Raw genomic sequence first — 24,789 nt, 5'->3', positions numbered from 1 at the left:
TAAATGAAACATATTATTGTGTATTTCTTTAAGTTAACATTAATAGAAATCTTTAAATATTATTTCTACGCGTGTATAATAAAATATTTCTAGTGGCTGTAATAAAAAAAAAAGCACAAAAACTAATCCTATAAAACTACAACGGAGAGTAAGACAAGGAGACACCATCTCTCCCAAACTATTTACCCTTGCTCTAGAAGACATTTTTAAGAAACTAGAATGGAACAATAAGGGTATCAACGTCGACGGATCATACTTAAGCCACTTGCGATTCGCAGATGACATAGTTTTAATAGCCGATAATATCCAAGAACTAAATGATATGTTACAACAATTAAATGCAGTTTCAGGAGCGGTAGCCTTAAAAATGAACTACAACAAAACAAAAATACTGAGCCGAGACCAGACAAATATAACAATACAAAATCATACCATAGAAAATGTTGAACATTATGTATATCTAGGTCATGTTATCAAACTAGGAAAACCAAATCAAGATGCTGAAATTAAAAGAAGAATACAACTGGCATGGGGCGCTTTCGGCAAATTAGCATATATCTTGAAAAACACCTCCATTCCTGTAAACTTAAAGAAAAAGGTGTATAACACATGCATACTACCAGTTTGTACTTACGGCTTGGAGGCAGTAGCCCTTACCAAAAACTCTGCTAAAAAATTAGAAACAACGCAAAGAGCAATGGAACGAGTCGTGCTTGGAATATCACTAAGAGACAAGATTAGAAACACCGAGATAAGACGTAGAACGAAGATTAGGGATATTGTGGAAGAAATTGCAAAAATGAAATGGCGCTGGGCAGGTCACGTAGCCCGATATAATGGCAACAGGTGGACAAGGAGAATTCTAGAATGGAGACCAAGGACGACAACAAGAAGCATGGGAAGACCTCAAAAAAGATGGGTAGATGACATAAGAACAGTGGCAGGCAAACAGTGGATTAGACGGGCGCAAGATAGAGAAGGACGGAAGCAATTGGGAGAGACCTACATTCAGGAGTGGATGGAAAATGGTTGACAAAGAGAGTGGCTGTAATGCCAGTGTACTCGGCAAAGTGATTCTAAAAAAGAACACACCTACCGCCTAAATATTTCGTGTTGGTATCATGTGACCTCATGGGCTATGATGCGGATGACGTGCAACGGTAAGTAAATTAGATGAAGTATAGATACGTGTAAAATTCATTTCTTAATTCGTATATACGTGCGAGTAAGTTTCCTTTGAACAGCCAGCAAGAGTTGCAATAGTAATTTAAAGAGGTGTGCTCGGTCCCTATTTCTTCACAAAGTTGTTGTATGGAAAAGTCTCTAAAGCTATCCATCACAACACATAATTCAGGTGTAACGTTTTTTGCTGCTAAGGCTTCTCTATGTATGACACAATGTGTCCATTTTACACTTGGAGCCTTGGTTTTGATGAGAGCTTGTAGTCCTCCATACTGTCCAGACATCGCTCAGGCACCATCCTTACACACGCCTACACAGTTATCCCAGTTAATATTATTTTCAGTCATATATGAGTTTAAAATCTCGTATCAATCAGTAGCTTTACAACTTTCATATATTTTTCTGCAAAATAACATATCCTCACATATATTTGTTTCTTGTATGTACCGTACATAACATATCAATTAAGCATCATCATTACTATCAGTCTCCTCGTCCAGTTGAATGGCAAATAAACCTGAAAGTTTCCCCACAATTTGCTCATTAATATTTTCTGTCATGTCGTGAATACGGCGACTAACCGTATTGTTTGAAAGAGGTACATTTTTTATTTCTTTAGCTGCCGATTCTCCAATAAGTATCCATTGTTAATATCAAAAAACTCCGCATGCATAATAAAACAAAACAAAAGCTTGACTAAATGATATAACATGCGCGACAGTAGGGAACACGGGGGAGGGGAGCCGACCGGCGAAACAGAATGCGCCCGGCGCTTACTTGACTCCAGTGTTGCCAATGTCCGGATAATTATCCAATTTTCGGATAATTTCGTGGAACATCGGATAATTTTTGGATTGAACTATTTTTTGAATAATTTCGGATAATTCAAGGGTCTATCGAGTTGATGTTATATTTTTTATCTGATTTATTTATTAATACATATATTTTATAGTCATTTAAAATCAAATAAATATATTTTCTGTATTAAAAGTCCGCCATGCACAGTTTGGGAACCCCTAGGTTAAAGTAACACTTGTTGGTTATATATGATGATTTTTTTTCTGGACCGATCGCTGTTCTATCAATGTGTTGATTAAAAAATATTTTTCTAGGAATCCAGTTGTGAAAACGTGATTCAGCGAGACATAGCCCGAACTTTTCCGGCTCACGACTTCTTCAAAGAGGCCGGCGGCTTGGGACAAGATTCTTTGTATAGGGTGAGCAAAGCATACGCCATCTATGACTCAGAAGTTGGATATTGCCAAGGGCTGAGTTTCCTGGCAGCGACTCTACTCCTACACGTAAGTTTACTATTTTTTCTTATTAAATACGTATTGTTGACGAGTGCAGATCATTTATCCCGTACTCAGCGTTTGGTCAGAAACAATTTTTTCTTCAAGGTTTGATGATCAAGCCTGTTTGAAACTTGCCTAGTAAATACAGACTATAGATAAAGTCACGTTGAGATGGCAGTGTACGGATATAGGATAACAGCGTTGCCAATTCTACTGCCATTGTAAGTTTTGCTACTTTTGTAAAATAAGCAGGGCCAAACTCACGGTAAACTAAGATATGTTTAGGTAAGCTAAAGTTGTTAATAGAAAATTCGTGAATGAAATAAATGGTAATAATTCCTAAAATGCTTTTATACATAATACCGCAGTTAATAGGGAAAAAAATATGAAAAATATTCTACAGGTTTTTTAATGTTCTAAACGGTAGATAAGGGATAACTGATGATAATTCCTTGAAGAATTACAGCCAATTTTGCTTTGTTTATTTTTTAAAGAAAGATGAAGTTTGGAAAAAATCATTTTTTTGCCTATTTTGTTCCTCGTGCATTTTAGGGAAAAATGTTTCAAATAAATGTTGCAGATCTTAAACAGTTTTTTAATTTTTTAGTTTGTAAATTAAAATACATAAACAAATGACTGAGATAATTGCAAAAAACCCCTAATTGAGGCCCCTAGAACACAAGGGTGTAAGTGCAGTTGCTTATCACTTAGCAACTGATATCTAACAACAGGCACGTACTTTTGGCTTCAAACTTTCTACATTAACAACAATAACACCATCAAAAATTACATGTCATTGAAAACATGCTGAAAACTGAAAAAGTGCTACCTAGGTTTTTAAATTTATATCGAACTTTGAACAAAGATTTTTCAAAACTTTGTTTTTGGCACTTACACCCCTTGTGTTCTAGGGGCCTCAATTGTGCACTAATTTATTAAATGTTCATAACTTTATTTTTTGCATAATGACGTCTAATATAACTACTTGAAATTATGTCGATTAATGAGTTATTTAAGTGTGCTACATTTCAACCAGATCAACTAAATATTTTATTACCTTTACTGAGAAAAGAATACCCCCGAAAAACAATTTTCAATCATCTTCATTTTCATAATCTAGTTCATCTTCAGAGTCATCGTTTAATGAAATTCTAATAGGTTCAATGTCATCTTGAATGTTGTCTACTGTCCAAAAATTATTCTCCAATTTTATAACATGGTTGACGTAATTTTTCCAATGTCCATTGTTCTGTACTTTATCATAACCTTCATAAATCAATGTTTTAACGTCGTTTTGTTTGAAACTTGAATTCTTAGAGGACACGTACCGTTTCACTTCACTCCACACCATTTCTATTGGGTTCAGTTCACAGTGATAAGGCGGAAGTCTTAAGATATGTACATCTACGCGGAATTGTTCGTCACTGTGATTCCTGTATTTTTCACCAATACAATCAATTTTGTATTTGTCATAAATATTTTTAAATACATTAGCAGTTTCCAGAAGTTCATTTTTTAAGTAATCTTCTTCAAAATAAATGTCCTTTTCATAGAGCCACTCCTTAATTTGACGTTTCACCCAATATTGTTTGGGAAAATTTAATTTCCTAGAGTGATAAGATGCATTGTCCAAGATAATGACATTCTTTTTATTTTTTGGGAGATTCGGTATTAACATCTCTTCAAACCATTTTTCAAATAGATCTCCGTCCATCTCTTCATGGTAATCTTCAGCACCTTTTTTGGCAAGACAAGTGATGTCAGCACCTTCAACAAATCCGTCTTTGTTTCCTGCATGGACTAAAACAAATCTTGGTCCTTTTCCGGTCGGAGTTTTTAAACCTGTGGTAAGTCCATTTACGAAAGCCTGTCGGCTATTTTTTATTGTTGTATCTTGCCATACTTGCCCATTGGTTATTCCAGTATTAACCAATGATTCGTCCATATAAATGATATAGGCTCCTTCGTTCCTCAGTTTCTTTATTTCCCGAAGATAGTGACGCCTCCAAGCGACTATTTCTTGTTTTTCTATTAATATTGAATTTCTACCTTGTTTGCCATATATAAAACCCATGTCGTGCAATAGTCTTCTCAACGTACTCTTGGAAAAATTCGGAAGATGCTCCATTTGCTTAATTTTTTCTAGTACTACGTCAAGGGTTGGAGGAATATTGTCCATAAAAAAACCGTGCACTACTTGTCTTATTCTAGACCGAGTTGCTTCATCATATCTATTCTCACGACTATTCAAATAACCGGTTCTTTTTTTTTCTTATAGGAGTTACGAGTGGACCATTTTTACTTTCACTTCTATATCGGAATATCGTTCGCTCAGAGACTCCAGTCATAGCAGAAACTTCCCGCACTATTGTTGATACACTTTTATCATTATTACTGTTTGATAAATAGTTAAAAACATTTAACACTATTTTTTTGCATTCACTATTTAACAAATTACCGTTTTTGAATTTTATTACACTCGCGGCCATTTTGACACTGATACGACACAAACGTCTGATATCAACTGAAAATTCTTTTAATGACTCTCAAGTATTTACCTGAATTTATAATTGCTGGCATTAGACAATAATTTTGAATTTATAAATAGGTATATTTTTTTAATTCTAAATTATTTTTTAATGTCTGTAACTGTAAATGCAGGTAGAGAAAGTGTGTCATTAAAAGGACATTAAGATCAAAAACGGATTATACAAATAATTATTTCATTTCCACGAATTGTAAACAATTTTGAACAGAAGATATAATTCCGAAAAGACCAGATTTCCGAAATATAACTTTCTATTTTTAAAATACCAACAGAAAAATTATATAATTAAAAAAATGTAGTATTTTTCCGTTTCATATTAATAAATATTTCCGAAATTATAATTCTTTTATAGGAGCCGGCCCATAACGTACGATTGTAGGTACGATTAAAAACTGACAACAATGTAGTTATTTCTGGCATATAGAAAGTACAGGCCTATCTCTGGAACGCTGCTATCTGAATGTGAATTTATCTATAGTAAATAGCTCTTATATTGCTTTTTTTGTTTGCAGATGCCGGAAGAACAAGCCTTTTGTATATTGGTGAAACTCATGTACGACTACCATTTGAGAGACTTGTACAAACACGGTTTTGACAATCTATATTTACGTTTATACCAATTAAATAGACTAATGGAAGAACACCTGACATCACTGTCTTTACATTTTACCGAGCACCACGTCGAGACACACATGTTCGCCTCGCAGTGGTTTCTGACTCTATTCACTGCCAGATTTCCCTTGTATTTCGTGTTCCACATTATAGACATTTTTCTTTTGCAAGGTATTGATACCTTATTTCAAGTTGCCATAGCTCTTTTAATGGTAAGTATAAAGTATTTTAAAACTTTTTATGCAGGAGAGAAAAAACTACTAATGTTAAAACTGTATGTATATTTCAGCAAAATATTAATTAAATTAAATCTCAAGATTAAAAAACATTTTAAACTTACTATCCCATCGACAATTTTCTTACCTACGACTATGTTTATATAAACAAACGTACCTTTGAAATGGCACCATCTAACATGACGGCTGTCAGATGAAGCCTGCCTAAAAAATTTATTTAAAAATCCTTTATAAGGATTTATTTTCGCCTGTCACATCGTCTGCCTGAGTATACAACCATTTTTTTTTATCTATTTTAGATGTGCAAAAAAGACCTCCTACAGTTAGATTTTGAAGGTATATTAAAGTACTTCAGAGTCTCTCTACCGAAAAAGTGCAGATCCGAAGAAGCTGCCAAACAACTTATTAAACTAGCCTGCAGTATTAAAGTGAAGAAACTGAAGAGATACGAAGCCGATTTCATAGCTCTCAAAGGTAAGTCGATAATGAACGAAATAAATCAATCTATCTACTCTAATTTTTTTTTATTTGTCATTGTCAGTCTTTTAACTGATACAGTCATATATTTTTAAAGGGAGTAGCTATTTCTCTGTCAGTAGTTCAAATGTCTCTCAACTGTAAAATACGTTTTTTTTATATTAAAGAGCAAAATTAGCTGATATTTATCGTGATATAAGTGATATTTATGGAGAAAAAAACATTACGAGTGATGAAAATAAGAAACTACGCAAACTTTTGACGATATTCGTTTCTCTGTGAGTAGTTCAAATGTCTATAAACTGTAAAATAATTTTTCTTTGTCCGAGAGCTTGAAACGATCTGATATTTATTGTGATGTTTATGGAGAAGACATTATGAGTGGTTAAAATAACTGCTTCTGAATAAGACACTTCCACTTATAAGCATACATTTTTGTCTCATGGTGATACAAGAAATATTATGCACTTAGTTTTATATTTTACATAAAAGGTACTAATTAACACTTCACTTAATAATTCCTAAACATAAATAAAACAACAACTTGCAAGCAAAATTCGACCTTAGTCAACGAAGTAATCTTCTTTTAGTTAATACACCCCCATTTTCTCAATAATTAGCTTATTTGATCAAAATGTCTTTTCCTTGCCCATTCTTTTAAGGTATGCAGTCAGTCAGTATTTGTGTGTTACATTTTCTGTAAGTAGTTTATATGTATCTCAACTGTAAAATACGTTATTTTTGTGTCCAGGAGAGAAAGTAGCTGATATTTATGGTGATATCAGTGATTTTGTGAAAAAAACATTACGAATGGTAAGAATGAGAACGTTCGCATAACAAACTTTTATTCACTAGGCGTATATATGTCTCGTTGTAATTCAAGCAATTCTGTTCTGCAAAGTGAACTTCATGTACTTCTGCCATCGTTGTAATTACTTGACACACTGGACTGTGTGGTATGCGTCTCTGTGAGTAGTTCAAATGTCTCTTAATTGTAAAATACGTTTTCTTTGTGTTAGAGTGAATCTGACTGATATTTATCGTGATAGATGTGAATGTTAGTGAGAAAACATTAGGAACGATAAAAGTAAGACCATAAATAATAAAAAAAAATCGACGTTACGTAAATATTACACGGTGTTTCAGTTTCTCTGCGAGTAGTTCAAATGTATCTCAACTTTAAAGCGAGAAAGTAGCTGATATTTATCGTGATATCAGTCACTTTCATGGATAATGAGAATAAGAACATAAGTAAGAAGCTTTCGCTCATAAGGATGTTTTTATGTCTTGTTGCGATACAAGAAATTCTGTTCGGCAAACTTTTGAGTACATGAGGTGTACTTTTGTCATCTTTGTGATTGCTTGAAATACTGGACCGTGTTTATGTTTCTCGGTGAGTAGTTCAAATGTCTCTCAACTATAAAATATGTTTTCGTTGTGTTAAAGTGAATATGGCTAATATTTATCGTGATATATCACTTTCAACGATACGTAAACAGGGTACGGTGTTTTAGTTTCTCTGTGAGTAGTTCAAATGTCTCTCAACTGTAAAGTGAGAATAATTACATGAATCAGAAACTTTCACTATAAAGGATGTTTTTGTGTCACGTGGTGATACAAGATACTATGTAGTTCTTTTTTATATTTTACAGAAACGATACACTTCACTCACTAAGGCTAGACGTAGCTAATAGTACAATAACTTGCAAACAAAATTAAAAACATAGTGCAATGCACTAGTACCAACGCTTCTCTAATAATCCGATACTTTTTTGATAGAAAGATTTGTCTATGCACCTCTCCCTCTAATAACCTCTCCCAATTGATCCAGATTTAGTTTTGTTGACTAGATCTAATACCAGATCTAATAAAGGGGACATTTTTTCTTCATTAGTGGCATTAACAGCTTCTTCCTTCAAACAAACCAACAACACTACATTCGTTATTTCTCAAAAGTAATTCATAAACAAAATAGACAAGATATTTTTTAGGCGGACGAGGAATTTTTTACACTAAATTGTTAATAATTATAAAAAGACGCCGAAATTTCTGCAGAAAACATATAGGTCTATAATACCTAAAAAAAAATTTCATATTATATTTGGATTTGTCACGGTCTTGAACAGGGTCTTTCCCTGTACTAGATGGCTCTCTGAATATATCTGATCACATTTATGTGGGAGTAGAGTCGTAAAGTTAGTTGTAGGGTACGATAAGTGTGTGATTGGTAGAAATAAATACACTTCTGGGTTGTTTATTTCAAAAGGGTACCAATGTAAAAAAAAAACGTGGCAGTAAAACGGTCATAAAATTGAAAACAATCGTTCGTTACATAAAATCGATAAAATATAATTGCAATTGATTTATTTCTTTGATTAAGGTCTTGAAAGTGTTTTATTTCTTTGATAAAGTTAGTTGTAGTTGTGTATAGCGCTGGTATGTGCATCTTTTGGAATGTTTCTTGGCTGCTTAACTAATCGCAACAAATACGGTATGAAACATGAAATATGTATAAGGAAATATTCTTGTGAAAAAATATCACAGTAAATATTTATTAGTATAAAAATAGCTTTTTTGAATACAGAAACCAATAATTTTTTATGAATACATAAATATATGTTACAATTTTCTCAATTATTTACAGGTAATGTTTTATAACTATCTTTTCGACACTTTTTACACGGAGAAGGGAAGATCTTTTCAAAATACATCGTACGGAGCATACTGGGATTTCTTTTAACAAAAAACCTCCACCCGTTGAAGAAAGCATGGTAGACAACCTATGTGGTAGTCCTTGACCATGCCCCTTCACTCAATCATCCGCCCTCCGTCACATCTACTCCACTCCGCTTCATTATGAACATTATCGCTGCGTTTTTTCGCTCCAGTCTCTCGTTCTGTTTATTACCATAGCAATCCTACCATCCACATCATCATCACTGGCTCGACAAACCTTTTTGGGTCTTGGCCTGTTCCAGGATTCTTCTCCATTCTGATCTGTTTCGTGCCTTTTTTCTCCAGTTTTTTTATTTTTAAGGTTGTTATATCATTTTCTATTTGTTCTAAGTATCTCAGCTTCGGTCTTCCTCTTGTTCTTTTTCCTACTGGCATCTGTTTGAATATTTTGTTTGGTATTTCGCCTTCTTCCATTCTTTCTACATGTCCTATACAACGCAGCAGTCCTATTTTAATGTTATAAGTTATAATATCCAGTTATAATATCCCGATCCTGGTATATTTTGTATAGTTCAGAGTTGTATCTTCTTCGCTATATTCCGTTTTCTTTTGTGCCCTTATATATGTGTGTCGCAAGATTTTTCTTTCGAAGGTGGCTAACAATGTTTCCTCTCTTTTAGTGAGTGTCCAGGTTTCTGAGCCGTATGTGAGTACCGGTCTTATTAGGGTTTTATATATTTGACATTTTGTTTTTCTTGCGACGTTAACTTACTTGCGGTCTTAACTCGGCACTGGTTTTCTTTTTATCTAACAGCATTCTTAATGTTCATACTTAGCTCTGACTCTGACTCAGTGATCCCTAGATCTATATTTCGGATTTATGTATCCCCTCTACTGTTTTGGCTTTAATATTCTCTACCAGCCCTCTGGCCTTCTCTCTAGATCTAAGTTTGATGAGGATTTTTGTTCAAAAACCTAATCTTGCAGATTACCTCTACGCTGAGACTGACTTGTAGGGAACCTAGCATCTCTGCCTAGGAAGTTTCTATTGAATCTCTCCCAGCAGAACACACCCTCAATCTTGCTCCCTCACCATATACACTCAAGCATCTTCCAAACTTTTCATCCGTTTAAATCCTCGGCAACTGTTAGTCATTTGCTTTCTGCCCTTCCCTTCAGAGTTCTGCATATTTTTTTTCGTTACCACCTCATGACACTTCATTTTTAATGTTACTCCTGACAGCATTCTCCTCACAAAAGCATACTGTTTTAGCGCTCTCACTCTCTATTGAGTCTTCCTCCTTCCTGCATACATGCATCAGTAGGATCACTATCTTCAGTCAGTTCCCATAGCTTCTCAAGACAGTATGGAGCTAGATCTTTACTGTCACCATCTCTAATCCGAATCAGTTCGTAACCTGCTTTACCACTTCCCGTCTGGGTGCCCATCTCCTTTAAAATCATTCTCCGGTTAGCTCCTATATCTCAGCTTCCGTCGCTTTCTATATCCTCGTCATCAGATCTTTGCGTTATGCCTGTTTAATTTCTCTTTTTGTTGTTAGATTTGCCTTCCATTGTTTTCACCATCTTTAAAATTCAATAAAAAAAAAAAAAAAGAAAAACTTTCTAAAGTTATCTAGCAAGCCGTTACAGTTAGAGCTTCGTTACAGCACTAACCATCTTCTATTTTGGAAATTATTCGCGTCTTATCTGGCTGATTTAAATGTCTTTGCAACGTAAAAATTCGTTTTGTCAAACTTGGTAAATCTAACTGATTGTCATTTTTAGCAATCACATTAGTTTTACGTTGGGAAAAACCAGTGTGTGATGGTTATCGTAACCATCAGCTCGTTGTTCTCCCATAAAAGCTGATACTGAATTGTAGTGACACGTTGAAATAAACCCACAGATACAGATCATCTAAAGAATACAATATTATCTTAGATAAATTATCCAAATTTACCTTGGAACTCTTCATTACAATTTTGACGTAACCTATTTGATGTAATATTTTTTTGTAATAATCATATTTCGTTTAAAAAAAACTTGAAATATTAATTTAAAAAGATTGACATGACAAATAAAATTTTGCTTTGGCTTAAGTAAAGCATATTAAGGCTTTTATGACGAACTTACCAAGGAAATAAAAATTTGCAATATCCATGTGATCATTAGTATCATATCCACAGTTTTTTGATAAAAATGAAGTCAATTTCATAAGTAATAATAACATAAAAGTTATTTATGGATAAATAGCGACTTCACGGTATTTTTGTCACTCTTTTATTCTCTCAAATACTCTCAAATTACAGACTGCTGTTCTTGCTAAAGAGATAAAAAGGAGCTAGTACTCTTGTTAACTGGTTAATACAGTCTGCTGTGAAAATATTTCGGACAAAAGACAACCAAAATGTTTCGCTCGCTATGCAAAAATATATTAAGAGTCTTAGAAACTGAATTCAGTGTTATCACCTGAACACTACCCACTCAGATATGATGTCTGTAGAGCTAAAAAAGTTTCCCGAAACGGATAATACACGTCGTTATACGTCTAGATCTAATGCTTCATTATATGAACTTCTTTTTTTATCATATTAGTATAGAAATACATTTTTTTTCATTGAATATAATTGCAAATTTTTATTTCTGCCACGCTTGGCGCACAATTAAGAGCCTTTAATGTGCTATACTTCCATAGACAGCTGGGAAATTATCAATTTGGATTCAGAGGCTGCCGATCAAGCGGAGAAAGAGGCGAGCGAAGTCGAACAGCTCCGACTGGCCGTCGTGCGATACGAAGACGAACGCAAGATGATGATGGACGAGATAAGTCAACTGAAAGAGATGTTGAAGAGAGAGGTGAATCAGGCGGAGAGTGATAAAAGCAGTAACGCGGCCATTATTAACGACTACAAGTTGATAAGGCAACGGCTGGATACGCAGTTACACGAAGTAAAAGCTGAGCTGGATAGCCTAAAGGTACGTAAGAGATTTTGTGTATAATATATTTACAAACCAAGAAAAAGTACGAGTAATTCGTGATCCGACGGCATATTCATTGGCCGAGTCTGTGGGCAAGGGTCTGAATATGTTTAAAAACTTGACAACCTTATGCAGGGTACTACATATTTATACAAAATAATTTTCCAGTTAGTAACAGTTTTCCTATTATAACACTAGAACAGTAGGAACTTTTTTATTTCTCTGAAAAATTGAGATAATCTTGTATCTTGTTTGACTATTACGTAATGTTATCGATTTCAGCTTTTGTGTTTCTTGCGTCCATGTATATTTATAAATATTTTTATTTCTGAAGAATCCGTTGGTGATTTTTAGGTTGTTTAGTTCGCATAATTCAAACAGACGTTCTTCGTTATCGTTTTGTTCATCCTCCCCAAATCTCCCCACTACTTTATCATTTTCTTTCCTTCCTGTTCTGCTGTTGAGGTCTTCTGTTATAATTATCTCCACGTTCTTCTTGATTACCTCTATTTGGTGTTAATTTCTCTATTAGTTGTTCCGTGAAATTTTCTTTTTCTACTCTCGAGGAATCGTCCGTTGGTGCATATACTCCGAGTATCACTGTCTCTTTACCGTATATGTCTATATGCATTTTAATTGTTTGGTATTTATTTCCGCAAAAAGTGTGTCAACATAGACAAACGGTAATTTTATTCGTAGTGCTACCATCTGCGAGTTACAATAAGAACTATTCAGTTTGTCTCAACTATTCTCTCGCAATTTTCTAAACAAAAACGAAATTGGCATACATCTGAATCAAATAATATTATTGATACCTATATCGATTTGTTATTTTTAGACTAAGGTATCGAATTGTGAAAGTTGTTCAGAGCATTTAGAAAAATCGAGTATAGATAAGACGACTAGTAGTAACGAAAACGCCAGTGAAGAAGAGAGGATACGAGAGTTAGAATTAGAATTAGCCCAGGCGAAATTGGCTCATGTTGAAGCTGAATGTCGTAATCAGGTAACATATGTTATAATTTATTAAATAAACTGAGATTTGTATTGTACTATTCAAGTATGATGTCACACGAAGAGATACTGTTTATAAATATTTAAAATACAGTCGACTCGCGTTAATTATAATTATAAATCAATATATTTTTATGCACTTGGTAATTCGAACGAAAAATATTGACATTGACAGTTTTACGTGCAGTAAATGTGGACGGATCGGAAAAACTTAAACCCTTAGTGATAGGAACCGCAATCAAAAAGCTTGGATGACGACAGAACTTTGTAACAATTGGCTTTTAACAGTTTAACAGGACATGCAATGGCAAAAACGGAAAATTTTTACTGTTTTTAGACAATTACACTGTCCACAACAGTCCTACATTGTCCAACGTGGAACTCTACTTCTTTCCGCCAAATACAACTTCCAAATTACAACCACTGGGCCAAGGGATCATCCATAATTTTAAGACGTTCTATCGCAAAGAAATTGTTAAGCTCGTTTTAGAATCTTTCGACAAGCAGCTAACTGCAAATATCACGGTTCTGTCAGCTATTTTACTGATTGACAAGGCATGGAAAAGTGTAAAACCCCTAACAATTCTCAACTGCTTCAAAAAATCCGGTTTCTTAAAAGAGAATAAGCAAAATCTTCCAGTACTTGATGAAGAACCAGCAATAGAACCATTAGTTGACATCAGCGGTGTGAGTTTTTCTGACTTTGTTTAAGGGGATGATGTTGCTGTCTCAGGTTCACTAACCGATGGCGAAATTTTATCTATGAAAAAAAGTAACGATACATCTTCCTTGCTTCCGAACCTTTGGCAGAGGTGTCAGTTAAGGAAGCAAGATCCACCTTCTGTCTACAAGACGAAAGTGATGAAAAAGCATTTCAGGCACTTTTTCTCTTAAAAAAAAATTACTGAGCAGTCTGAGCAACAGCAATGTGCTTTGAAGCAAACCAGTATAATACAGTTCTTTCGAAAGATTGATTAATTCACATTATGAATACATACATGTATGTACCTCTAAACTTTTGTCATCGTTATAGAATAGCAGTTAATAAATAATAATTCCACTAGGAAACTAAGTTCCTGTAGCTGGCTGTATACAAACGGGCTATATTACAAATACATTACAGAACGTTTTCGGAATGTAAATTCCATCATCAGTGTAACCTGAAAGTATGTAACCACTTTAATTAAAAAGAACGTAAAATTTAAAATCTTGACTAAGGCTATGCAAAATGTGATTAATACTTACGAAGTATACATGCATACAAGTAAAATATATGGGTGAAAACCCTTTAAATGTTATTAATTTATAGATATGTTACATTATAAGCCGAGATCGTTACATTATAATGTATACAATATAAATTAATAACATTTAAAGTTATTAAATAATAATAACAACCATAACATTGACCGATTAAATGACGTGAAGAGAAATGATAGAGGCATACAACCAAATAGAACGAGCTGCACAAAATAGTGGTCTTAAAATCAATCAGACCAAAACAAAATATATGCAGGTAAGAAAAAACCCAGAAATAAGGCAGCCACAAAATATAACAATAGGAGAATACAACATTGAGGGGGTAAAAAACTTTATATACTTGGGATCCCTAGTCACGTCTGATAATAACATTGCGGAGGAACTGAAGAGGCGAATATTTATTGCAAATAAATGTTACCATGGCTTAATTAGGCAACTAAGATCAGATAACGTCGCAAGAAAAACAAAATGCCAAATATATAAAACCCTAATAAGACCGGTACTCACATACGGCTCAGAAACCTGGACACTCACTAAAAGAGAGGAAACGTTGTTAGCCACCTTCAAAAGAAAAATCTTGCGACACACATATATAAGGGCACAAAAGAAAACGGAATATGGCGAAGAAGATACAACTCTGAACTATACAAAATATACCAGGATCCGGATATTATAACATTCATTAAAATAGGACGGCTGCGTTGTATAGGACATGTAGAAAAAATGGAAGAAGGCGAAATACCAAACAAAATATTCAAACAGATGCCAGTAGGAAAAAGAACAAGAGGAAGACCGAAGCACGAAACAGATCAGAATGGAGAAGAATCCTGGAACAGGCCAAGACCCAAAAAGGGTTGTCCAGCCAGACCAATGGGAAGGTCACGTTGTCGATAAACCCCGTGTTTCTATTCTAAGAGAATTTTGATGTTAGGTTGCTAAAAAAATTATTGAGGTTATGTTACTGAATTTTATTTGCAGTTTTTACAGCACCAATCGCTCAAAACACATGTTAACGGTGTCGAATGTTACTTATTTAATCAGAAATGTCAATTGCATCACTCATAGTACTAAATTAGTAATTTATGTTGTATATAACTGTTTTTTCCCTTGTAGAATTTGACGCACCAGTTGCGAGCGACTGAAGTAGAATTGACGACGGCGAAGAACAGTTGGCCGCCTTGGCTGAGCAAAACGTTGAGTTCGATAAAGGAAGTGGCCAACAAGAAGGAGTTTTCGGGTTTTACAGTATCGAACTGCACAAATCTTACACCGAACCAACCGACTTTTGTATCTCACATCAGCGCCAACCGGCGCGAAAGCGTGCCATCCAAGCGTGACAAAAGCCTACTGACGAAAGAACCCCGCAGAGAATCTGTGCCCATTATAAAGGATTCTCAGAGTTGCAGTAGCTTGAAAAGTCACCATTGAATCCATGTCCAATTCGTAGATTTCACCTACAAGCTATACGTAACATTATTGTGACGTCACGACGCCATTTTTGTTGAGGTTAGGTCTAGAACTTGATTTATCTCTAATGGTTCTCTTGAGAAATATTTCAGATAAGTTTTTAGTCCATAAGTTATAAAATTCTAATTTAAACCAATTTTTCTTTCTAAATCATTCACTGGTTTCTAAAAATCAAGTAGCAATGAATTATTATACTAAGTTCCCAAAAATAATTAAAAATTAACTAACAGACAATTTGGTTTATTGTAGATCGTGATTGAGAACCTAACCTTACAAAATTTGAAGTTATGACGTTATCGATAATGTGACATATTGTTGATTAACTTTGATATTTTCTGTTTTAACTTTTTTTTTATGTAAAGTTACCAAAATATTTTTTTTAGTTTTTAGGATCCTTTATTAATACTTTACATAATATTTATTACTAAAATTCAATATTTACGTGACATTTAAGTGTAGAGTGTCGATATAAAAAAAAGTACAATTCATCAAACATATTTAATGTAAGAGATTCGAGATTTAATGAAAAATGGCTAGAGAAGAGTGTGGTTACTTCTAGTCATACATAGAGTCACAAATGGTAGTAGACTAATTAAAAAAAAACATTGCAAATTACTAACTTGAGATTATACAAAAATAGCATCACATCTTGATAGAAACATAACAGAATAATTTTAAACACCAAAATATTTATATTCAAAGTAAAATCTTAGTAAGTAGTTGTGCCATTTTTTTACCATTAACACATCTTTTCCAGGAATAAAAGTTTTGTTAGATTGTTTAAGCGAATGTAGACAACCAATAATACTCGAGTCAGTATTGCTGGTTGTCTACATTTGAAATTTTACAAGATGAATTGTTCTTCTCTCTATACTTAAAATTATTTTAAACCAATTTAACTACAACATTTGTTGCTCTCGCAATAAAATTTCTTTTTATTTGATCAGAAGTGAGCATAAATGTTTGTTAAAATGTTGAATCTCCTTTTCCTTGATAATTTATTAAGGAAAAACGTACAAACATTAGAATGTTATTTTTAAGTTGTTGATGCGACTAAAAAATTGTTTCGATCGTTCGTATTATCATACGAAATAGTATTAACCCGGAAAATTGACAAAATGTTATTGTTTATACAAGCTCCTCTGAAAAATTACTCCGATATGAAATAGGAGCTTAAGAAATAATTTTTTTTGATGAATAAAGACATATAGAACATTTTATACTTATATTGTGCATTTCATGAGTCTATAAGTCAATTATTCTATTTATATATTCATCAACAAATGAGTAAATACTCAGCATTGATATTGTTTAATTAAATTTAACAACACAGAGTACCCAACTAAAAGACGTCAAATGTCATATTTTATATTCCTTTGAGATTTTGTTCCTTTTTGAGATTTGATTGACATTTGACATCCAGACCTACTTTATATCGGAAATAATAAGACTTTTTTATGTTTACGTTTACTAACAGAGTGCTTTATTCTCTATAAACGTTTTCGCAAGATATAAGGCAGTTTTTTTCATTTTTTTTGACATTACGAATAAGAAAATATATTTTTTGTGGCTTGTGTACCAACTTGTAGCCATATTTTTTTAGTGATATAGTTGTCGTGATAGATATTTTTAAGTTGTTTTATTTTATCTTAGTTATTTATAATGTAATGTTGTTTTCACTAAGAAAAAATATATGCACCCATTTGTATACGCAGTTTTTTTTCCAACCCTAAATATCAAAAAGTATAGGAGGAGTCAAAGAATGTAGGTTTTAGTATCAGTGCTTGTACTAATTCCCGGATCTAAGTTTGCAAAAATTAAAAAAGTCCAAAAAACTAAAAATATCGGTTAGATACTAGGCAAAAGATAAAAAGTATGAAAAACTACACGTACATTTACAAAGTACATTAAAAAATCTGATGTAGAGAACAGGTTTAAAATTTAGAACTAAAAAAACAGCAATAAAAGTGAAAGAAATGGTAAATAATATAAAAAAAAGTGTGTTAACTTTAACGAAAGTAACTGAATATAGCCGCAAATGTCAACCATGGAAAAAATATTTCAGTTTGGCAGTGTTAGCATGTTTTTATAATGGATATGTTGCATGGTACAATGAATACACAAGGTATGATACATAATTTTCTAAAATCGGTTCGCTTTCGCGCATGACGTAGTCAAGATCGCTTATTCCCGCAACATTTGAATGTAGTTGTATAGGAAAGACTTTTAATTTTAAGTTTTTTTATATAATTTGGCTAATTTAATTATAGTAATTATAAAGAGATGATAAAATTATGTTATTATAATATTTATCCTTTATAAGACAAGTTTTAATTATCTTTTATTACACGTAGGTACAGGTTAATTAACTTATACTCCAGAGTTCGATTTTTCAGATGTTTAAAAAGATACAGAAAAGTGGTAATGGAGGTACACAAAATTTGTACGTATATGTACCTACTGAACTAAACACAAAATCAAAATAAATAATGACAAAGTCAACTTTATTTATATCGAATGAACTAGCTGGCCATCGAATATGAGTGTAGTGAGGGCACACAATATTGCACAACATTTAAAATGACATTTTTGTAATATTCACACATAAAATTATCTTGGTATTGTTTATAATAATGATAACATTGTATATTTTAATAATGATAACATGATTTAACAAAGAAAAATATGTTATTTTGGAAGATGCTAAATTGATTTCCTCTGAAACAGTTCTTATTGCAAATTGCATAGCAGGCTGAGGCTAATTTCTTACTTAACAAATCGATATGAAAAAACCATTTAAGGTTTCATGACTAATAATTAATAAAAATAAAGATTTAGACTTACGTCGTTGATCTAGAAGTAGTAAGAAGCTGCTCAACATACTTTTTGGACTCTCTGTGTTCGCCTCCTTGTACGCGTTTCTTTTGGTTGGTTAAAAGGGTAGCCGATGTTGATTTAGGCAAATAAAGACTAGGTACTGCCTCAGGTTTGAGTTTTAGACCCTTTTTAGAAACGTAATTTAAAAGTTCCTGTTGTAGATTTCTTTGGTAATCTTCAGTTTTAAAATGTGTATAACAAATTCTTGCAGTATTACAATTAAAATTATCCTATCTACAACAAGATATAATCCACAGTTTTCTGGTCACGCTATCTTTAGGAAATGTATGAAACCTAAAGATTTTATCTTCATTGTCACTATTGCAACAAGCAATTGCACAGCGTACTTTGAAAAAGGTACAAAACCAGATATACAATGGCAAATAAAAACTTTCAGTTTTACAAAAAAATACTATACAGTATAAATAAATAGTAACTAAACACCATTTGTATAAAGACATATATAAGCATATATCTAAATTATTTTTCTATTATAAAATAGATGACTCAGTCAGTATTGAGATACTTTAAAATATATTTATTATCTCATAACTTGCAATAGTCACCATTGATAACTGATATTATTGTTGAACTTTTGTTTTTATACAAGCTTTCTGTCTTGCCGGTGTAAAGTCGTCTGAAGTCGATGTTTATTGTGTTTTGCGTTTGAACTAATTCGTGTCTTATTTTCATATTATTATAATATTGTTTGATAAGTAAATTTTGCATATAATAATAATCGGTAGGTTATAGTAATGTGTATATTTTTTATTTTACTAAATTTTATTATAACTCATCTAAAATACCATATTGAATTGTAAAACAGATTTTTCTCTATTGTACTCTATTTTGTTTTTATTTCAGTAAAACTGCTTGGAAGTGAGTGACAGTGAATCAGAATAAGCAAATCTACTACTATTTACCTATTCACAGTATTTCCTCTGCAGAAAATTTTTAAATTTCAAGGGATTTGCATACAAAAAGAGTACTTATATTATTAGTGAAAATTATTATGAAAACCAAAATAAATATTTTGCCTGAATCTCTAGGAGAAGTAAAGGTTTTACGCTACTGAAAATATATTTTGTATTCAATTATAACCAAAACAAAACATTTAAAAAAAAATTAGATCACTTTTTAACCATAATTTCAAAATTAATGTGTACGTTAAGCTGTAATAATGGGTTCGAGGTGGTTCAGGCGATCTTAACTACGTCACATTCCTGGGCCAGCTGTCAAAATGTCATGCGCAATATCATACCTTGTGTATTCATTGTACCATGGATATGTTGTATGCTTCAAATATAAAGAGAGAAATCTTTAAAAAAGTACATTTTGATTATATTATGTTATGAATTTTGCAATTTATATAAAACAAGAACGAATAAATATTTGTTTCTTGGGAAATTAATTGCAGTTATTTTTTAGAAATTTTTTTGGCAATTGCCAGATTGCAACAGACAGAGACAAATATTTACTCGTTATTGTTTTATATAAATTAAAAATTGCAGAATGACATATGTACTTATATGTAATTATAATATCATAATATATTCAAAATGTACTTTTTAAAAGCTCTTCTCTCTTTGTATTTGAAGCATACAACATTATGCATTATAAAAACATCTCAACATTGCCAAACCGAAAAATTTTGTTCCATGGTTGACATTTGCGGCTACATTCAGCTTGAACTTTCGTTAAAGTTAACCAAAAAGTGTTTCCAAAATTGTACAACAAAACCCAGGGTTGAGTTTACTGAAAGTACAAGCTGATCATAGCCGCAAATGTCAAACACAACAAAAACATATTCATTAATAAAAACTACATTGTTTGAAATGAATAAAATATATTTGTATGACAAAGTATAATTTTAAATTTCTTTCGGAAACTCTAAACTACAATAAAATGATATCGTTTAACAAAGAACCGTTTGGAAAATCAGCCGAATGACCAATTTACGCACGGTTTTAATACAAATTAATTAAGAAAAATAACAATTTTTGTTGTCTCGGTATTAAAATAATTTACAGTATTTGTGTTTTCCGTATAAATTAGATTCAAACTCTTTGGAAAATTATTGCTAATATGACGTACAGGGTGGCCCAAAACAAGTGTTTTATAGAATTGTGTACATTTGTCAAAAACTTTCACTCAATTTATAACACAATTTTAAAAGTATTTTCTATAATACAGGATAGTATAAAAATTTATAAAAGTAAGGAAAAAACTTACACTTTTTTTAATGTTTATATAAAAACTGAACCAATTTTATTGAAATAATATAGTATAATTCAAAATCATCAAACCGATATCAGTTAAAAATGGCATTTTGGAAGATAATCCTTTAGCCCACTTTTTTTACTATTATCAGTGATGAAATAATATAAAAATTGTGAAAACTAAAGAGAAATAAAATGAGTAGAGAAATATCAAATTATAAAAGGTTACAAAACTTATAACATGTCTAAAATTTCACTTAACCGTGCCAAACTTTTGTGCACATCTGAAAATTACACTTTAGGGCATATTCACACAATTCCCATCGATGGACCATCTTGCATAACAAAAGATGAACATATATATTTATCAGATACTCGGGAATTCAAACTTACACGGAGAAAAACCAAAACTAGATACATGACCAAATAAGTTATACATTCATTCATAAATTATATTTAGTACGCATGTTGTATCTGACAAAATGGCACCCATACGCCATTTTTAACGATTACGTAACTGAATCCCGTCAAAAACTGTGATTGACTACCTTAGTTTGTTACCCAAAAATTATTAAGAACACGTTAGCTGCCGCAAGAAATTTTTAAGAATAAAAAAAATTCTGTGCCGCCGGCTTACAATGCGAGAGCTGTACTTTTAGATAAATACACTGGCAGTTTTGGTCACAAGAAAAATGGTTTATTATTGAAAATATAAGAAACACTTTTAGAAAATACACAGAAAACCAGAAGTAGTTGATGTATAATGATAGTATAGATAAATATCTTGAGGTTTTTGGGCTGAAATTGAATTGTGTGGCAGGTTTTGAAAAGAACTTAAAGGGGCATTAAAATGAGATATTAGGTGCAAACGATCATATTTAGAGTAATTTTGGCATCCGTCCACCATTTTTAATGATTAAATTACTGAACCATCAGTACATGCTCCTTCGTTCAGTTATCCAGACATTCTTTTAAGTATAGATTTTTTTCAATTTCAATCGATTTTCCCAATCGTATAGATTTTTGTCTGACGAATTGAGGGACGAAGTGAAAATGAGGGGCCAGGCTTGTTCAACGTCCTTGAAAAACTTTTACATTAGGAACGGACAATTTAAAATTTTGAGAAAAAATTTCCATGGAAAAAGTCAGTCGTCAATAACCAATTGGCATTGACAGAAAACTACTCGATGAAATCTTAATTATGATAGGGTTGCAGCCGGATGCGTAAATGATTTGTTTTCAATTGATAAGTAGACAGTAAAGGACACTTTAACACCAACCCGTCGAACATGCGCCAAAAGCATCTAATGTGTCAAATTCAAATGTCAAATGTGTCAAACTGCCAAATATTCGAGTTTTTTAAAGCACTGACGTTTTTGACGTATACATAACGGTTTTTGCGAAGAAGCTTGGCTTGCATTCAGTGATGTATCTGCCAATGTTTCATTGGCATGATTTACTTGACCAAGGTCTACAAGAAGTATCGTTTTTAGATCTGCGCGGTAAAGCCTCACCCATCGAGCAAAAAGACAAAAGAGGGAATCTAATCGTTATGAAAAGGCGACCAAAAAAGTGGCCTCTGATGGCGGACATATCCGGAAATGCGAATGCGCCAAATTTAAATTTTCCGACCCTTATTAACAGTAGCTATAAAATAGTTTTCAGAATGTGTCTTAGACGAGAAAATTTTAATTAAATATTAACGATAACAGTCTAAAATGTGAAACAATTGTTAAAAAACTTCAATATAAATAATATTTCATGTGACAGTTGGTACAAATAATAACATAACCCAACTAAATTTGATTTCTTAAACAAGGAAAGACTCTCTTTTCTTGTTTAATTTGGCCTCTCAAGATGGCACTTCCTGTCTAACAATATTTTTGCCCCCACTACCTTTACATTCCCTCTTTTGTCTTTTTGCTCGATGGCCTCACCATAAATGGCATTTAGTGAATATAATTTTTGCCAGAATATTTTTTTAAATACAAATACAGTAAGTTATAAAATAAAAACTCAAAGTTGGACTTATTTTTTATTTCAAACGAAAAACTAAAAAATTAAGTTAATATTTGGAACTTAATCATTATTAATAGTATTTTTTTCTTAAATCTCGTAATCTTTTATAATGTTATTGGACGAGATAGTGAAAATAGCAAATTAAGAAACAGTATTTACTTAAGGTACAGAAAACTGGCGTTAAAATATGCTGACAACTTAATAATATGAACTAAAAAATAACAAATAAGAGTGTGTCCATAAAATATAGGAAAAACTTTTAAAAGTTATGTCATGCGCAGTAAACAGCAGAGATTCAAGCCTCGACTTTCATTATTTGACTTTTGACTTCCACAAAGTAGACGTTGTGTACGAAATATCGAATATATAGCTTCTATAATATATCCTTGTTCCTCCGGATTGTCTTTCTTGTGCACAGACTGCAAAATATCAGTTTTTTCCTACATTTGACAAGCTGCAAGTTGAATTGTAAGGTTTTTTGTCTATTATTACGTCTCTAGAAACTGATCGGCGCTAATAGGAATAACAAAAACGAGTGAAAATAGGCAGGTACTTTAAAAACGAATCTAGATTAACGTTTATAACCAAAAACCTTTGAGTTCAGTTGAAAACGAATTACAATAAAAGTTAGGGGACTGCAGGAGTGTGTTGACCAGCGGACTGTACCAGTTGATCCTCGATGTTAGTATCAGTGATGTGGCAAAATTTTAACAAAACATTTGCAATATCACATGGTGAGTGCAAGGTAGGCCTAAAATTGTTGACTAATATATCACAAACAGCCAATTCCGTCAACATACGCGGGAATTATAAGGGAATTTTTGGGCTCCATTGTCAATGGCTTCTATGCTACAATAAAATTTCAATAAAACTTAAAAAAGTTCTTAAAATGGTATCTGTACCGAGTTCTGGTTAACATAAAAACAAAAAACATAGTCAAACCGTCGGCCTTTTATATCTCAAGACCGGATCATAAATCTTCTTGATAATCCATTTGATATGAAACAGATCATTGTGCTCGACCTGCTTGGTCAAATAACCAATAATCGTCTCGTTCAAATACGTCCTAAATTCATCTATAAAATTTGTATTAATTTCGTATCGCTCTAAAAATTTAATAGTCGACTTTAAAGCACATATCACAGACACTTTGGTTTTGTACAACATCATCGGAGACGAATGCTTCACCAGCGCATCGAGAAGCATCGTGGTGACGAGCAGAGTATGCTCCTCGATAAATATGGATTTGTCTTCGTAGCTCAAACCGTCCTCGAGGGTCCATAGGAGCTTGTGCAGAATTTCCGCGCACAGATCCATGAATGGAATGTTTTCTGCGTAAGAATTTAGTTCACCTCGTTCAAATACCTTAAAAAAAGAAGTATTAAGTACGGTATTATTGTATACTAAATTTTAGACATAAGCGATTAGATTTTAGACATTAGTGATTATTACTACAGCAAAGTATTAACACCATGGACGTATAAACACAGATGGACTCAGTTATTTACATAAAAATGTGAAGCCAAAATTATTTGACTAGGTCACATTCTCAGCACCTTCAAATGTTGTCACATTTTTTTATTAAAATATCTTATTCACGTATCGCTGAAAATATTACTATATTTATTTTATACTCTACAGGTGCTATCAAACCAAAATAATAATTTATTACTTATATTAATATATTTAATTGTAATTAAAACATCAAATGTGCACATAGTGTGCATATCATTTAATAATAGCGTATAACAGATATCAACCAATTATTTTATATGTAGAAGCACTGAAACCTATTTATTAATGGCAACGGTGTTTACATTTCTCTGTCTTATGGCTCTACGTCAAACTTCAAATGCTGTTCCATGTCATGTCCATGTTTTGTTTACTTTTTACCCAAGATGAGGAAAAGTTGTTTTTCGATATTT

At 32.6% G+C, this 24,789-nt stretch overlaps 2 protein-coding genes across 4 annotated transcripts in view; one reads left to right on the top strand and one right to left on the bottom strand.

Moving 5' to 3' along the window:
- GAPcenA (GTPase activating protein and centrosome-associated) overlaps nucleotides 1–17,457 on the top strand; it is a 41,847-nt gene extending 24,390 nt beyond the window's left edge. For 2 of the 3 annotated variants that reach the window (XM_072530745.1, XM_072530744.1), the window contains exons 11-16: nucleotides 2,295–2,483; nucleotides 5,538–5,849; nucleotides 6,173–6,347; nucleotides 11,725–12,005; nucleotides 12,847–13,014; nucleotides 15,396–17,457. In XM_072530745.1, coding sequence (XP_072386846.1) covers nucleotides 2,295–2,483; nucleotides 5,538–5,849; nucleotides 6,173–6,347; nucleotides 11,725–12,005; nucleotides 12,847–13,014; nucleotides 15,396–15,710 — 1,440 coding nt within the window. In that variant the 3' untranslated portion in view covers nucleotides 15,711–17,457. The remainder of the gene's footprint in view (nucleotides 1–2,294; nucleotides 2,484–5,537; nucleotides 5,850–6,172; nucleotides 6,348–11,724; nucleotides 12,006–12,846; nucleotides 13,015–15,395) is intronic. The other variant, XM_072530746.1, reaches the window with a different exon arrangement.
- A 2,995-nt stretch (nucleotides 17,458–20,452) lies between these two features.
- Nucleotides 20,453–24,789, bottom strand: part of THADA (Thyroid adenoma-associated protein homolog) — a 49,668-nt gene continuing 45,331 nt past the window's right edge. The window contains exons 21-22 of the mRNA XM_072530735.1: nucleotides 22,778–24,229; nucleotides 20,453–22,354 (exon numbers count right to left, since the gene is read on the bottom strand). Coding sequence (XP_072386836.1) covers nucleotides 23,801–24,229 — 429 coding nt within the window. The 3' untranslated portion in view covers nucleotides 20,453–22,354; nucleotides 22,778–23,800. The remainder of the gene's footprint in view (nucleotides 22,355–22,777; nucleotides 24,230–24,789) is intronic.

This window comes from Diabrotica undecimpunctata, chromosome 4 (assembly GCF_040954645.1).
Source record: "Diabrotica undecimpunctata isolate CICGRU chromosome 4, icDiaUnde3, whole genome shotgun sequence".
In the NCBI taxonomy this organism is placed as follows: Eukaryota; Metazoa; Arthropoda; class Insecta; order Coleoptera; family Chrysomelidae; genus Diabrotica; species Diabrotica undecimpunctata.
Note: the sequence above shows the minus strand (reverse complement) of the source record. Positions and strands in the feature narration are given on the sequence as shown.